Below are 16,210 nucleotides of genomic sequence, written 5' to 3' on the forward strand. Positions count from 1 at the left end.
TGAAGGAAACAAAATCTGAATCTTGTTGGAATTTGGATAGCTTCCTGATGGAATCGGGAGAGTTTCCTGTCGGAATCTGGAGAGATTTCTGTTGGGATCAGGAAACATATCTGTCGGAATCTAGAGAAATTCCTGTCGGAATTTGAAGTTATTCCTGTTGGAATCTGGAGAGATTCCTGTTGGAATTTGGAGAGATTCCTGTTGGAATCAGGAGAGTCCTGCCGGAATCTAGAGAGATTTATGTCTGAATTTGGATTCTGGTTGAATCGGGAGAGGTTCCTGTCGGAATCAGGAGACATACCTGTCAGATTGTGGAGAGATTCCTGATCCTGAGTCGCTTCTGCAGTCAGGGATCTTACATCAACCTCGTCGCCACTCCCTAGAAGCTATTGAAAGCGAGTTTTGAAATTTCAAGGAAAATTTGCTTAACACCTTGATAGTTTTTCCCATGGATGTCATCTTTGACCAAACCAAATCAGCAAATCCAATACCCTGTGTAGTTTGTTTAAAGTTTTTCTTCATTATTTAATAAGCACAATACATTTAATCTTACATTGTTTTCTTGTTGATGTCCACATCGGTTCTTCAATGCTTCACTAATTCTTTCCTTCCATGTATTCTCTTCCCTCCTCTCAAGCCGCTCTCTTCATTTGGGGCTCTAATTCCCCGTCTTGTTTGCATCCACGCAGCATTTAGGTCACGCATTAAATAGAAAGCGTTCCGTGTTGCACCATCATTGTGGTTGATCGTGATTCATAAAACATTACTTCCGGTCTGTAAATGTGTTTGTGAGTTGTTCTCTCTATCTCTTTGCGGGTAAATGGGTGTATTGGAGTGTGAATGGGTTGCGAAACGCTTTTCTTCGTTTCAATGGGCGCGAAAGGCATTCTCGTGTTCTAGGTTTTGTTCGTTTTCGTGTAAGTGATTATTTGGGATGTGTATGTGTGAGCCTGTGTTAAGTTTACTATAATATTTTCTTCCTTCCTTCTGAGGAAGTTTCTTTGGACGTATTATCATTTCAACTGTTCCGTTCCATCGTCTTAGTTTGCACGTTTTACATGTGTAAGTATCAAGTTTATCCGAGTAGAAGTAGCCTTGCTTGGTTGCTTATAGCAAACTACACTGTAAATATTTCTTTTGTCTGTTCTCAGCTACTGTAGTCTGCGTGTATGTGGGGATGCATCTGTAATTCACTATATTTATTTTTAATAATTGTTTCTCCTTGGGTAAATGTGTAAACAGTTTATGTGTGTGTAGAATAATGATAAAACTTGCATTTATCGTCTTGTGATCAGGTATACAAATTTCTTTCATAGGTTTTCAACATGCCAGGAGGCGCAAAACGTATACTTTTCACAATCGAAATAGAAACATGATGATTTCATTCCAGTTTTTTTTTTTGTTAAAATTGACACCTTTTTTCATAGTTCTCTTTTATCTAGCTTCAATTGTATGTGTATATGTATAATATATAATTTAAGTCAAACGTTTTCTGTGGTCTAAGTACCAACATTTTCTTCTATTTCATTGAATTGGTTTGTAATCATGAAGAATCGAATACCTTGAACTACGGAATTCTCGTATATTGAATTTAACATTTTTTAATTTCTTCTAAGCATTTCTTGTCAATTTTTTCTCGCTGAAACCGATGAATTTGCGTTTACAACAGTGTGTTTTATCAATATGTGTGTATGGGGTTTGAAAAACTTCACGGGTAAATATCTTTCATCTGTATTTGTTTTCTCTACTGAACTACCAAAAATGTGATCTAATCAAAATAATCTTTTTTATGGTGTAAAAAATCTTTTCCTCACAAATCTTTCATGCGCACCAGTTCCTTTCCTTACTTTTTTGGCCTAACTACTTTTCCGGAATCTAGTATGAATATAAAAATTAGAACCATCTGATTTCCGCTTTCGTCTCAACTGGTTAGAATTCCTTTTTTGCATCCAGTAGTATAAATTGATAATGCACATTGAGTCGAACGATGAATATAATCATTAAAAATATATTTAAACTCAGACATCTTCTCATGCGTGCAGTGGGGAGGGATATGAAAGAAGCAGCTTACCTATTAGCCTAAGTGCTAAATGATTCTAGTAGTGTGGTAGTTTCTTCCCTCTCGCTTATGGCACTATTCTTGGAATAGCTGAAATTCGTGATTCTTGTGTCAGTGTGTTTGCTACAAATAGAACATTTATCTCACTCGCCGTTAATCAAAATGTAGTCGCAGAGAATGGCCTTCTTCTGTATGTGAATGTTGATTTTCTATGTACCGTGAACATACTTTAACGACAATACAGTGTTTTTGCTATATCATAATGCTACGAAGAATGTGTTCAAAGACAATCGCTTAAATCTCAACGAGAAACATTTTCGCTACAGTAAGACACATACGGAATATAAGATAGAAATTGTTTCAATGCAGTTATTCAAATCAGCTTCGTTACTAAGAAATGCTTCATACAAAAATTCATCTAAAAAGAATCGACACTTTAACCTCAGTGCAGTGGTCTGGCGCGTTTCTCTATGATGAGATGTGAACCGACATCCAATGTCAGGAGATATTCGAATGCCACAAATGTTCAGGAACAGACAAAATACAATCCGGAAATTATTTTCCTTCCAATACATTTTATTTGTGAGAAATTAAAACATTTTTACAGAAACCTTCTTTAAATTGCACCGTTTTTTTTTTCAGTAGCTGAAAAATATTACACTGATCAAAGATGGGAAATTTCCCAGCTGCCAAAGGACGAGCTTTGGCTCTTAATATTGACATGTTTTGCTTACATCTGTGCGAAACTTTTAACTGCTCCGTTGATAATTACCCTACAATAACTCGGTTTTAATTCGTTGTATGCTGTTTCAAGGATGTCCGTTATACATTTTAAAATTTATTCCCCTGTCTGAAAGTTTTCATTAGTAATCCAGTTCCCCTAAAGCTCATCATCATATCCTGTCACTTCTATTTTGCTTCCCATAAGAATCAAATTACGAAACCGTTTGATTTCCTGTCTGTCACATTTACGTTTCTGCTTCGTCCTTTTTGTGTGAGTTTACCTATGTATAAGTGTCACCTTAATATCTAGTGTCTTATAATCTAAAAGTGCTGAATTCTCTTGCAGACTCAAGTTTGAAACTCTTCCATAAAATAACACTTTTCATATTTCTTTGTTCGATTAGCTTATACACTGCTCTATCACAAGAAGAAGAACAATCACAACACTAATTTTCCATCTGTTTTTTTTTTTCTCTTTAAACACGGGGGGTTAGTTGAAAAGGGTTTCTTCAGCTTATTCTTCATATGCATCTCTTAAGGTACTGAAAGGTTATGTTTTGTTCACATTTTCCTATTCCGCTTTGCTAATCGTTCTCTTGATGTGTTTTCTAACTTCGTTCGTATTTCTAAACCGGCTTTAATATAAGAAAAATGCTTGATTTTGATTATCGCTTCACTAAAAACTTAACTAAACCGTTCGTCATTCCATTTTAAAATTAAACGATACATATTTTTGGACTCTACTACGATAAGGATAAGGCAACTCTTGGTAATGGAAACAATCGAACTGTATCATGCAACTTATCTCCGTAAATTGACTTGGAATCATTCATTCTCAAGAAAACAAAACTTATAACTACATTCCTGGAGGGTAGGCGGGACAGAAACGAATAAAATCTATGCACATACATCGATAGTGAATAGTAATATAAAACTATAAAGTAGATAATCAACTCCAATACAGAGAAACACACTTGCACTCACGATAAGAAAAGGCAAAATCGATCAAGAAACATAAATTAAAATGTATCAACTTTCATCACTCTTAGAACACTAAAATTTGGGGGGGGGGATTTTGATTATCGTTTACACAGCGCTGCGATTGCCGTTTGTTCTATGTCCACGTGTGTGTGTTTTTGTGTCATGTGTGAAGTGATAGTGTTTGTGCGCACGTGGTACACCAATTCCGCTGGACCGTCGCGCCTCCCTCTCCGCTCTAGGTGTACGACGACGCGAACATGTCAATGTTTTCCAGCTCCAGGTCGGCCAACGGTTGGTACGGTAGATGATTTACCTGGTCGTTCTCCAGATTGTAGCTTCTGTTGCCGTCGTCGTCGCCAGATGATTTGTATGAGAGTGTGTTTAGGTGGTGTCAAACACGATATGATTCGTGCGGGGAAAAACATGAAAGAGAAACAAAACGTTGTGAAACGAAAGATAAATCATGCTCAACGATTGGATTGCAGCGATGAGACTATCGAGGGCGCCAACTAAAGCTATGTCCAGAAGAGCGTTTCGTAACTTTTCGGAGCAAATGACGATTGCATGCAAAATTAAAGTAGAACAAAACGAGAAAATTAGACTTAAGTATAATGGTTAGTGTGGGTGCTGCGGCATTGAGTGCGAATAAGAAAAGGCTTAAAGAATACATTTACAAAGCAGTTAAATATTTAGATTTGTATGAGTAATTTAAATTAAGTACATTAAGTGTTGCATGGGTTGTTTCTTATCATTATAAAAATTTTGATGCAGGGAAACAATTCCAAGTTCGAAAACAGTTTAAGAGATGACCAACTTACTCTTGAAAATAGAAGGAAGAATTTCTAAAACGTTAGTTATTTTCATACTTCCGTTTTTCGACCATTTATCTTTTTGTGCGTTTTGTTCGTCGATCGTTCTTAAGCCATGTTTGGCCTAAGCCCATTTGGCTCCTTCAATACTGAATTATTGACTGTTATTCGCAGTAGACACTAGCTATTCAGCTCCGTATATAATTGAGTCGGATTTTGCTACATCAATAATAAAACTTACTGAAATAAGCAGGAAGTGTATATGAAACAACCAATTACATTCTTTGCATTCATAGAGCGCCGAATTCATAGAACAGTATGATGTCTGTTCACTAAATCTGTGCCAAAAGATAACAGTTCTACACTAAGAATATTTTTCACAAATTTTCATTTCAGTTTCAGCATCTCCAGAGCCAGGCAATAATGACTTCTGATTGATTGGAGAAAAAGTGTTGTCAAGAATATTTTTGAAACGGTCCTACCTGTGCGTAGTGCACTCAGCTTTTATCTCTCTTTTTACAATTTTGTCCGCACTATTGAAAGCACGGTTAGTCTCAGTTTCAGCACCATCCAGGCCTGACAGTAATGTTTGTAAACAAAACGGCCAGCAAGTTAAAGATGGCCTCCTAATCACTTTCGCCAAGTGATAACTCCTTACTCTGGTTACAGAGTACAATGCACACACCTTGCTATTTACATAAGGCAATCTGAGGTTTAATCACCTTTCTCTGTCCTGTACATGCACGCATATGGATTGTTTTCATACGGAAACCATTTCCGTGTGAAAACTACGAACAAAAAATCCCATTTGATTTTGTTGCTGGAAAGAGAAGGGTGCGAGATCCTTATTGACACTTTCCAGCTTATTGACTGCCCAGAAATTCAGCAAAGAACACTTCTCGCGTTCTAAAGGGCCAATAATCAAATTGTAAACAATGGGTCGCGACCGGTTACGGAACATGAGTCCGTTGCTCGGTAAATACTTGTTTAATCAAACCGGTCGTTTGAGAACGTCGCGACCCATTGGAAGCCCGCACTATAGAAATCTCAGCCAACACGTCGTTGGTGAGTAGTGTATGGTGTTTCAATACTTAATAAATAATGCGCTCTCAGGCTAGGCGTAGGAAGCGTTGTGTTTGGATGGGCATCTAATTCTTCCGAAAGAGGTGCGCTTTGCGAAAGAGGACCACGTGGTTATTGAGCTGAAATCGAATTCAGGTTAACTTCTACGTCCATGAGTCCTCTCGTGGCGTAGGTGTAACGCGCCCTATCCAGAGAACAGGCAGTCGTGAGTTCGATTGTCACCGAGAAGAAGTGTAACTTTTTCGCAAATTTCATATCAATTTGTTCATTTAATCCAATTGCAAAGTATATGTAATGTTTAGTTTTTCAGTAGTTGATAAACTTCCACTCGGCTGGTTAGCCGTAAACCACGATCATATTAAATTAGACAATTATTATTCGATCGCCCACAAACTATCCAAACATTAACATAATCAAAAAACGTACCGTTATAAATCCGATTTTCAAAACGGCCAATAACCGCATTTTTCCAAACCATCCAATGCCCCCCTTGCTTGAAACGGCCAATAAACAGATCTCTCTCTTCATGAAGATGGCTCACCATCGGAAAATTTCGAAAACTGTCATTGATCAATGTCCCTCTTTTGTTCATTCGAAGTAAATAAAAAGGGCCAAGCCATGGACCAATGCACGCTAACAAAAATTATCGTAAATCGCATGATCGATTTCTCTTCATCGATCCTGTCTTTTGTGAATAAAGGTGACAAAATGCAAATTTTTTAGCATGTTCTCACTTCAAATCACTTGGCTAGTAAATAAGATGTGGGGAAGAAGTGAAAAAAATGCTAACCAATTTGCATTTTGTCACATTCGTTCAAAAATGAGAGGATCGATGAAGAGATATCGATCCGATTTACACCCTTAGTTTAGCAAACGCTTGGTTTGTGTTCGACACTCATTATAGTCTGTTACGTGACCCCATCTCAACAACTCGTGAAAATGGTTTACCTCAAATATCATCGACAGATAGGTCCTTTTACGAACCATCAAACCAGTTAGGACCATTCAGTTTGGCCCTTTGATTGAACATGGCAGTGCTGTTAAATGTCAAAATTTTAGAAAAAAATAAAATTCTTATGGCACTTTCCTAGTCGAAATTTACCATCAGCAAATATTGCCAACCGATAGTAATTCGGAAAAAAGTCACAAAGAAAAACATTTTCCGATGCCAATTTCCACAGGGAAGGATTAATAGGAAGGAGCAATATTCAAATGTCAACGCCACGTGATATTCAGGACATTTAACAGCCCTGGAACATGGTTTCTGTTAGGCTCTTTGATTACAAGTAGTTCCAGTTGAGGCTGCACGGGACGTCATTATAATCACGCTATCCATTTGAAGAAGCAAATCTCAAGTTCCACTCAATATATCAATGTGAAAAATTTATCATATAATTCTACATATGTAGTGCACAATCGATTAAATTTTCAGCTTTCTCGGTTCAATAAAACTCGAGATTTGCTGCTGCAAAGTTTTGATGAAAATTGTTGGAGTAAGACAAAAGATAGGGAAAATAACACGGTGTTACCTTAAGCCCTTTTGGAATTTGTTGAGGATTTACTGAAAACTAATACATTCTCAGTAAAATCGGTTTGAAGTTTAGCGGATATAATTTCAATTCTATATTATGTTTTCGATCGATTTAATCGAATGATATATTTTTGTAGGATCCATTACAATTTTGGTAGCGTCACATTGATTTGTTTTCATATTATGAACAACATATTAAAATAAATTAAAATGCATCATGCGCCACTCATCAAAATTTATAACTGTTGCGCCCCCCGATTTTTCGTCTCCTTCCGTTTGACAGCAGCGATTGCGCCTTTTGACCTTGTCCTTCTGGTTTACCTATCATCAGCTCCGCCGTTTTGTTACGCTCTTTCGCAACCCTCATCACTATCGCCTAGAGTTTTCAAATTTCCCGGGATTTGATTTCCCGGGAAACGGGAAATAAATTTGCCATTTCCCGGGAAATCCCGGGATCCCGGGAAATTTTCAGAAACGTGAAAATAGAGCATATTTGATGATTTTTTTTAATTATTCGTATTTTTGTTATATTTTTTTTGTACCAGTAAACTTGTATGGTACCAACATTCTCTTTTTTGTAAGTAATTTATTTATGTTTCTCAAAAAAATCGATTGATTTCGTTATTTCGTTGTGTACGCTAGGCTTCAGAACAACACAAATTATGGCATTGAGTCCATGTGGAGATTATTCTTGACAAATCGTATGCAGTTCAAATGATGTGTACAGGACGGACTCGATTATCCGGGATTCGATTATCCGTAATTTTAGACTCGATTATCCGGAGTTTGCTCTTTGATATTTTTGTTTTTGAGATTTTATGCATAAGTTTGATATAATTTGGTATTGCAATATACAATATGAATGGTTTTGCAGCTTTGGATGTAGGTAAAAAAGGGGGTTTGAAAAAGAGGTTTTTTGTGTGCCGGTCAAAATAATTTCTTCCCAAGACTCCTAATATTCCTAGAAATAATTTCTGGCTATGCCACTGCATTATATAAACAAAACAATGATTTTATTTTAGATAATATTTAAGTTCTTTTATTGCAGATATTAATTTTTCTTTCCAGAGTGAAAAAAAATCGATACAACGGATAATCGAGTCCGACCTACACCAACATTAAATCAAACCTTTCTTTCAAGCACTAGAATAGAAACCAACTAGAGTCTAACGATGGAAAAAGTAACGGTTAAATCCATGAAAACTTTATGAGCGTACTCAATTCATGGATGATTCCTCGAAAAATCCTGTATTTTGTATATCATATAATCCATTTTGAAAAAAAAAAAACATATCGTCAAAGAGCTATCCATTTTATCAACAACTATTTGATTACGAAAAAAACAACAAATCAATATCGGAGTATAACTAGTGATCTAGTAAGATCATTGGTTAGAATGATATGAAAAGTAAATTATACGATAGTTTTGGTTTGAAAATTAATGGTCAATCCTTTTTTAATAGAAATACCCGGGAAATACAGAAATCCCGGGCAATACGGGAATCCCGGGAAACAGGAAATCATTTCCAGGGAAACGGGAATCCCGGGAAATTTCATTTCCCGGGAAATGTTCCCGGGATTGAAAACTCTACTATCGCCCTGCTGCCACACTCAATCTCAAATGCGCCCGGTTACCACAGGGAAGGAGGGGGTGGTGGGATGTGAATATGGACGAAATTGACATCGTAGTTCGTATCGAAATATAATATCGATTGATTTTGTTCAAGAATTATGCAAATCACTTAGCTGACCATTCAAAATGGACAAATTCTAAAAGGGCCTAAATGAAACCATGTTCGATCAAAGGGCCTAACTGGTTGAAAGATTCGTAAAAAGGCCTAGATGCCTCTGATGTTTGAATTAAACTATTTTCACGAGTTCTTGTGTTAATTGAGATTTGAAACGTTATTTGCCACGTGATAAACTATAAAACAAGTGTAGAACAAGTAAAAAAAATAATAGTTTTAAAATAGAAATAATAAATATGGTACAGAATCTTCAGTCGAGATAGACCCTTTTCAAATGTTCCGCGAGGTTTTAATTTTAAAAGCTTGTTCCTATCTAACATTTCGGAAGGTACACAAAGCTCACCTAAAATATTAGTTCAAACTAAAAAGTGTGGCAAAATTAAAAAGCCGAATTTTTTTGTTTACTTAAATCAACAAGAAAAAACATTTGAAAATTAAGTAAACATTTGTTTTTCCTAAAATTAAGCGTTTGGTACAAAAATCGGGACAGAGCTTTATTTCCCTATTTCTTGCATGTTTAAGGTAAACCAGTTTGGAATAAAAATTCAATAATGTACCATAACTTTGAAGGCACAAATCTCGCGAAAGAAACATCGAACTACAGTCCAATTTCTATTTCAGCTTATTGCACTAGCAGAAAGCTTAAAATAAGAAAGTCAATCTTCTTTCTTTTACACTCATTATTTCAGCAGATTAGTGCCTTTGAAATCGCCATTGTGCTAGCCATGTTTGGATTCCGACATGTGTCACCTTAAAGCGCTTGAAAGCTTTATGAAATTTGTGGAAGATTTTTCAGCAGATATCCAACCGAACAGTCAGGAGCCTCAGGACAGGAGGAGCTTCTTCTTCTTCTTTCTGGCGTTACGTCCCAACTGGGAGAAAGCCTGCTTCTCAGATTAGTCTTATGAGCACTTCCACAGTTATTAACTGAGAACTTTCTTTGCCGATTGACCATTTTTGCATGTGTATATCGTGTGGCAAAGATACTCTATGCCCTGGGAATCGAGAAAATTTCCAACCCGAAAAGATCCTCGAACAGCGCGAATCGAACCCACGACCCTTAGCATGGTCATGCTGAATAGCTGCGCGTTTACCGCTACGGCTATCTGGGCCCAGGACAGGAGGAGCCTCAGATGGCCCTTGTTTATAAATAACTTCAAGAGTTCCCCCCGGAGGCTCTGTCATCAATTTGAGAATTTTCATAAGCAGTTTTTTTTTTCGTTCAAAATCAAAATGTGTTCACTGTATTCTATTCTCTAACCGAAACACAGAGAACACATTTTCGTCGAATCAATTTCAGTTTTGAACAGAAAAACAGCTGTTGAAATTTTGATTAAGTCGACGATTACTAACGAAATTTCCATCAGCCATGTTTTGAACAATCAGTTCAAATTTCACAGCTTTCATATCTTAGGCAGCAACCCATTTATTCCGTAACGCTAAAATTGCCACCAGATGATAATTTGTAAAGTGGCTATGGATTTTAACATTTACAGAAATCAAACTAAACTAAGTTCTTTACGCTTGTTGCAAGAGATGTAATTTATCATTCTTCGAATGTCTCTTATCTTGGAAAGGAACAAATTCTGAAAAAGCCATGGAGGTGGGGAAACGTACGTATTCTTGGCAGTCTAAGCCGATGCCACGCATCTTTTGTTATTTTCTAGGACATCAGCAGCCAAATTACGTGTTTGTCTGTTTACATTTATGCGCTGCTTAATCCTTTATCGATTTACACCGACAGACTTGTTAAATTTTGTTTGTAAACGATTTTACAACGCTGCGAACATCTGTTGTCAGTGTGACTATTGTCGGCAGCATCATTCTCTTCGGCAGCTTTCCCATGAGAGCTGCAGGCGAATCTGTTCGACAGCTCCAAATCATTTGCATTTTGAGGCATGTTCATTTGAATTGATGCCATCTCTGTCGAAATTGTTTGTTCCGTCTCGGAAATCTCGTCAGCGGGGAGCGGACAGAACAATTTTTGTGTTTTGATAGAAAATTTGGCGTTTGAAAATTAGTTGCCGACAATAGTCAAAAGGTGCCGAAGCCGTAAGCCTTCCCATTCTTCTTCTTCTGTCGGGTGTGGGATCACTGCGTCCATTTTTTAGGACTATTGTGATATACCCTATTACTCTATGTACACAATGTTTTCCAGTAGCAAATGTGCCTCCGGAATACTTTGCGCATTTGACTGAACTTTGAACCATCTGCCATTGATGGGCAGAAGTCCTAGGTTGCAGTGTTGTAGTTCCCCCAATCTGGCGTGATCAGCCTAATAAAGCTAACCACCTCCCTGGGGGATGCGTTCCAAATATCAGCTGGCTGTAAGTAGTGCTTGCCAAATATTTTGAACCTACGATGGATGTGTGCACTGCAAGAGCAGAGAAGGTGTTGTGAGGTTTCGTCCGTCTCGTCACAGAAACGGCAATTTGTGTTTTGGACGACACCGATCTTGTACAAGTGGTATCTGCTTGGGCAGTGACCAGTTATTAGACCGATGTTTGTTCTGAGATCCCTTTTGTTGAGACCTATAAGTTTTTGTGTTTGTGTCGTGTTTATTGTTACGAACCTTTTGGACTGATTCGCATTGGAAACTGTATTCCAATTTGATTGAATTTGACCGAACAACCAGTTGTTCAATTCCGTGTTTAGTGCAGAGTTTGAAATGCCAAGGAATGGCTCTGGACCAATGAACATATTGGTTGATCCATTCCTTGCTAGCTGATCGGCAATTTCGTTACCCTCTAGACCCGTATGTCCTGGGATCCAATATAGTTTAACTCGATTGCGTTCAGCTAGGGATTTCAGTGCAAGAATGCATTCCCACACAAGTTTTGAGTTGCAAGTGAAAGCCTTCAAAGATTGAAGCGCTGCTTGACTATCAGAGAAAATACAGATGGTGGCATGTCTGTAATTTCTTTTCAGACACAGCTGCGCACATTCCTTGATTGCATAGACTTCTGCTTGAAATACTGTAGGCCACTGTCCAAGAGAGACAGAGATTTTGGTTTTCGGTCCGTATACTCCAGACCCTGTCAAATTATTCATTTTTGAACCATCTGTGTAGAATTTAATAGATCCCGGTGAAATGGTGGGTCCACCTCCTTCCCATTCCTCACGAGAAGGAAAGACCACCGTGAATGGCGAGTCATAGTTTACCATTTTTTCCATCCAGTCACTACATTTTTCAACAATAGGATTTATCGAAAATTCGTTTAATATACTGAGGTGACCTGTTAAGTCCCCTGACAGTAGGACTGTTGATCGTTTTAGCCGAAGAGCACTTTTCTCAGCATCCAGCTTTATGAATTGATCCAGCCGGGGCAGATTGAGTATAGCATCTAGGGCAAACGAGGGGGTACTACGAACTGCACCGGTTATGGCAATACAGGCAGTACGTTGAATTTTGTTCAGCTTAGCTCTAGCCGTAGCTTCCTTTGTCTTAGGCCACCAAACAAGGGACGCATAGGTTATTCTAGGCCGAACGATTGTTTTATAGATCCACATGATCATACTGGGTTTTAGACCCCATGTTTTACCACAGGTCTTTGAGCAAACCCAGAGTGAATTGAGACCTTTATTTATGATTGTTTGAAGATGAGTGTTCCAATTTAGTTTTGCGTCAAGTGTGATGCCAAGATACTTGACCTCATTTGAGTAAACTAATTGTATTTGGTTCAAGAAAAGAGGGTGGAGTTGTACCTTTCGTCTTTTTGTGAACGGTACAATTGTTGTTTTTGAAGGGTTTATTCCTAGTTTCTCTTTTTGACACCAGGAGAGTGTGTGATTGAGAGCAATTTGCATCCTTGATGAAATAACGCTGTCAAATTTGCCTCGTACAATAATGACTACGCCATCTGCGTATCCAACAACTTCAAAACCCCTTCTTTCTAAGCTATCTAGCAGTTCGTCCACCACTAATGACCACAATAAGGGAGATAGTACTCCCCCTTGAGGGCATCCCCTTGTAGCCATTACAGTAATGCGCGAATCACTCAGCTCAGATGAGATCTGTCGATTTGCTAGCATAGCATGTACCCAGGTTGCAATGCATGGGTCGAAGTTTCTCCTCAACATTGCCGAACCTATAGACGAATAAGAAGCGTTATCGAACGCGCCCTCAATATCAAGAAATGCTATAAGAGCGATGTCTTTTGCATTAAAGGTTTTCTCGATCTTGTTCACTAGCGTGTGCAGTGCTGAGACCGTTGATTTTCCGCTTTGATAAGCAAATTGGGATTTAGAAAGAGGCATAGTTTTCATAAATTTAGAATCTATATACTCGCATAATACCTTCTCCATGATTTTAAGCATTACCGAGGATAGGCTTATCGGTCGGAATGCTTTAGGGTTGGTTTTGTCCTTTTTTCCTGCTTTTGGAATAAAGACAACTCGAACTTGACGCCAATCATTTGGAATGTGTCCCAGAACTAAACTTGCCTTAAAAATCTCTACCATGTGTGGAATCAGTGTCTCTTCCTCTTTTTGGATAAGCGCTGGGAAGATTCCATCCATGCCAGCAGATTTGAATGGCTCGAAAGATCTCACTGCCCTAACAACCCTATCGCGAGTAAAAGCTTCTTTGGCAACCTTTATTGCGTCCCTTTTTGCTCCTGAGTCCCCTGATAGGAACCCGTGTGGAACTGAGACGTGAAGTCTGGCACCTTCAGCATTTAGACTCGTTTGTGGGATTGAATCAGGAAAGTGAACTCTTAGCATTTCACTCAGTGTTTCACGAGGTTCCACAGTGAGTGAACCGTCAGTCCTTTGAAGACTTCCCAAACCATTGGAGTGATCCTTCGAAAGAGTTTTATGAAGTCGAGCAGCTACGGGAGTTTTCTCAATGCTTTCACACATGAGAACCCATGATTTCCGTTTTGCTCGTCTCATTTCTTTGTTATACTCTGTCAGAGCCTTTCGGTATAGACTCCAATCAGAAGTGCGTTTGGCTCGGTTGAAGCCTTCCCATTAAAAAAAAAACAAACAAACTTTTGAAACAAGTTAACGATGCATTTTATGTAGGACAAATTTTCGAATATTCTGTTGCAATGGTAAATCGAATGCAACAGGGATGTAATACCGGGTACCTCTCCTTAAATGTATAATACCCCATTCGAGGAATCCACCCTTGCTGCAGCAAACGAAGTTGCGAAAATATGTTCTGGCTCTTACGGAAACCGATCAAAATAATACGATTCTTCAGAACCATACCGATTCTGGTCCGGGTCGAATTAAGTGACGCAAAACGTTTTTCCATTAAACTGAAAATTACACCTTCATTCAGCAGAATGAAGGTGAGGGGTTGGGCGTTTTGCCAATAGATTCAATTGATCGCTATAACAAGCTCAATCAGCCTTTTTTTTCGCAAAACCGTGCGTGTGTAGCTAATTCCGTGAAAACATTTACATTATTCAGTGTGTGCAGTAAACGGCAATCAAATCATAACAACTATACAACCGACAGCAAATCAAAACATTTCTTTCCGTTTAACAAACCTAAACGTTTGTGCGTTATAACCGAGAAGATGATAAATAAAATGGAAAATCATAGGAAGCCATGCCCAGCCGTCCGACCGTACGCTTTCATCGCAATCAAACATCAAACAGAGGTGGCGCTGGCTGGCTGATGGCGGCGGCGGTGGTGGTGGTGAAGCCTAAATTGCGGCGTAAAAGGTGATTTCCGGCGAAACGACAACAATCGGGTTGCATTAAATTTAAATCATGTGCAGAAAACTAAGCGCGAGGACAAACAACCAAGCGGTTACTACAATATGTTCCCATGCATAGTGCAGAAAACACAGCAAGCGATCGACACGTGATTTCCTTTCTTTTCTGTTTCTTTTCTCGCAGCCTCTGCATAAAACATAACCTCAACTTTTCGTTTGATCCTTATTGCCGGGGTTTGCCGGTTTGCATATTGCCCGTTTGCATATTGAAGAACAATCAACAATGTATATTTGCGCTTATTCCGGTTATTTTCTTGCCCGGCCACATTTCCAGCTAATCTAATCTAGTAGTCTTTGGCGCGGGGATGGGGCGGCTTCTGAGTCCGGATTTGACAACAACGACACAGTAGGCTTTTGTTCTGGGTTTCTTTTGGGTTTTGTGATGAGACTTCTTTTTATGGATGCGTTACAAGCGGCCGGGTTCAAAACAGTTTATCGCAATTATAGGTTTGGCGTGAGGTATGTTTACACTTAAGACGGATCATTAAGAGTACAGTAGGTATTTTTGTTTCTTCAGAACATCACATTTAGATTTCATCTTCATATATTGGTAATCTTCCTTAAATCTTATCTTATAATCAGGATGATTTGAGCAACAATTATTCCTAGCCTATTTCTAACCAATTTATGCTATAAATTCAATTCTTACCTAGTGAGCGATTTAGAGACTAAAAAATTTGGCTAGAGTTTCATTTGAGTCAATTTCCCTAGGTTGTGAAACAAACAGTCAACATTGTTATACGGCTACAGAGTGAAACATCAGTGTAATTAATGTCGTAACATTTTCCGCCTTCTTCGATCGTTCCCCGTCCCACATAGCCTATCATACATGGTACATCATTTCGTCATTTAGCCCCCTATTCTCGTTGTCATGGTTTCTGCTGCACAGTTCAAGTGTTACCTAGCTACTGTGTCCATCTGGATGGAGATGATCAATTATGAATGTGGTCGTCGTCGTCGGTTTGCCCTAAAAACTACCAGTCGGTCAGGAACGTTTATTTTGTTTGAATATTAAATACCTAGCTTCCGAGCTTCGGAAAGGACTCAACGTCAAGCAGAATTGGCCGTAGAGGATTTCCCGAGCAGGAAGTGAAAAAATAATGACTTTTTTATTAGCTGCTGCAACTATCTGATATTTGATGAATCAATTTAATCACGTATCTTTAGCAGAGATTTGAATTTAACATGAGTCATGAATGTCAAAAATGTACTCTTACTAAATTTCATTCAAATTCGTTACAGTCAAACCTTCATTAGGCGATATTAAAGGTACCATGACATATAACAGTATAGAGTTTTGGATCCCGTAACCTTTCTGTTATAGAAATCAGTTTTCAAAACAGTTTCATGAGTCGCCATTGACCCATGGACTATCGACTAACTTCAATTGAAATACAATTAGTCTTCGGTGTCAACTTCAAATTTCAACTTTTTGTTATCACTCGTTTGTCATTTGAAATCGCACCAATATCGTTCGGATATCTCCCCTCAACTCGGGGCTTGCTAGGATTATCTAGCGAACGGGTGAGATTGGCATGATGATAGCAT

At 38.4% G+C, this 16,210-nt stretch overlaps 1 protein-coding gene across 4 annotated transcripts in view; it reads right to left on the reverse strand.

Annotated features, from left to right (window-relative positions):
* Nucleotides 1-500: 500 nt before the first annotated feature.
* The window catches only part of LOC5572256 (signal transducer and transcription activator), a 331,142-nt gene continuing 315,432 nt past the window's right edge, over nucleotides 501-16,210 (reverse strand). For 2 of the 4 annotated variants that reach the window (XM_021839340.1, XM_021839339.1), the window contains one exon: nucleotides 501-4,101. In XM_021839340.1, coding sequence (XP_021695032.1) covers nucleotides 3,999-4,101 — 103 coding nt within the window. In that variant the 3' untranslated portion in view covers nucleotides 501-3,998. The other 2 variants (XM_021839341.1, XM_021839342.1) reach the window with 2 other exon arrangements.

The sequence above is a fragment of the Aedes aegypti genome, chromosome 1 (genome assembly GCF_002204515.2).
Source record: "Aedes aegypti strain LVP_AGWG chromosome 1, AaegL5.0 Primary Assembly, whole genome shotgun sequence".
Classification (NCBI taxonomy): Eukaryota; Metazoa; Arthropoda; class Insecta; order Diptera; family Culicidae; genus Aedes; species Aedes aegypti.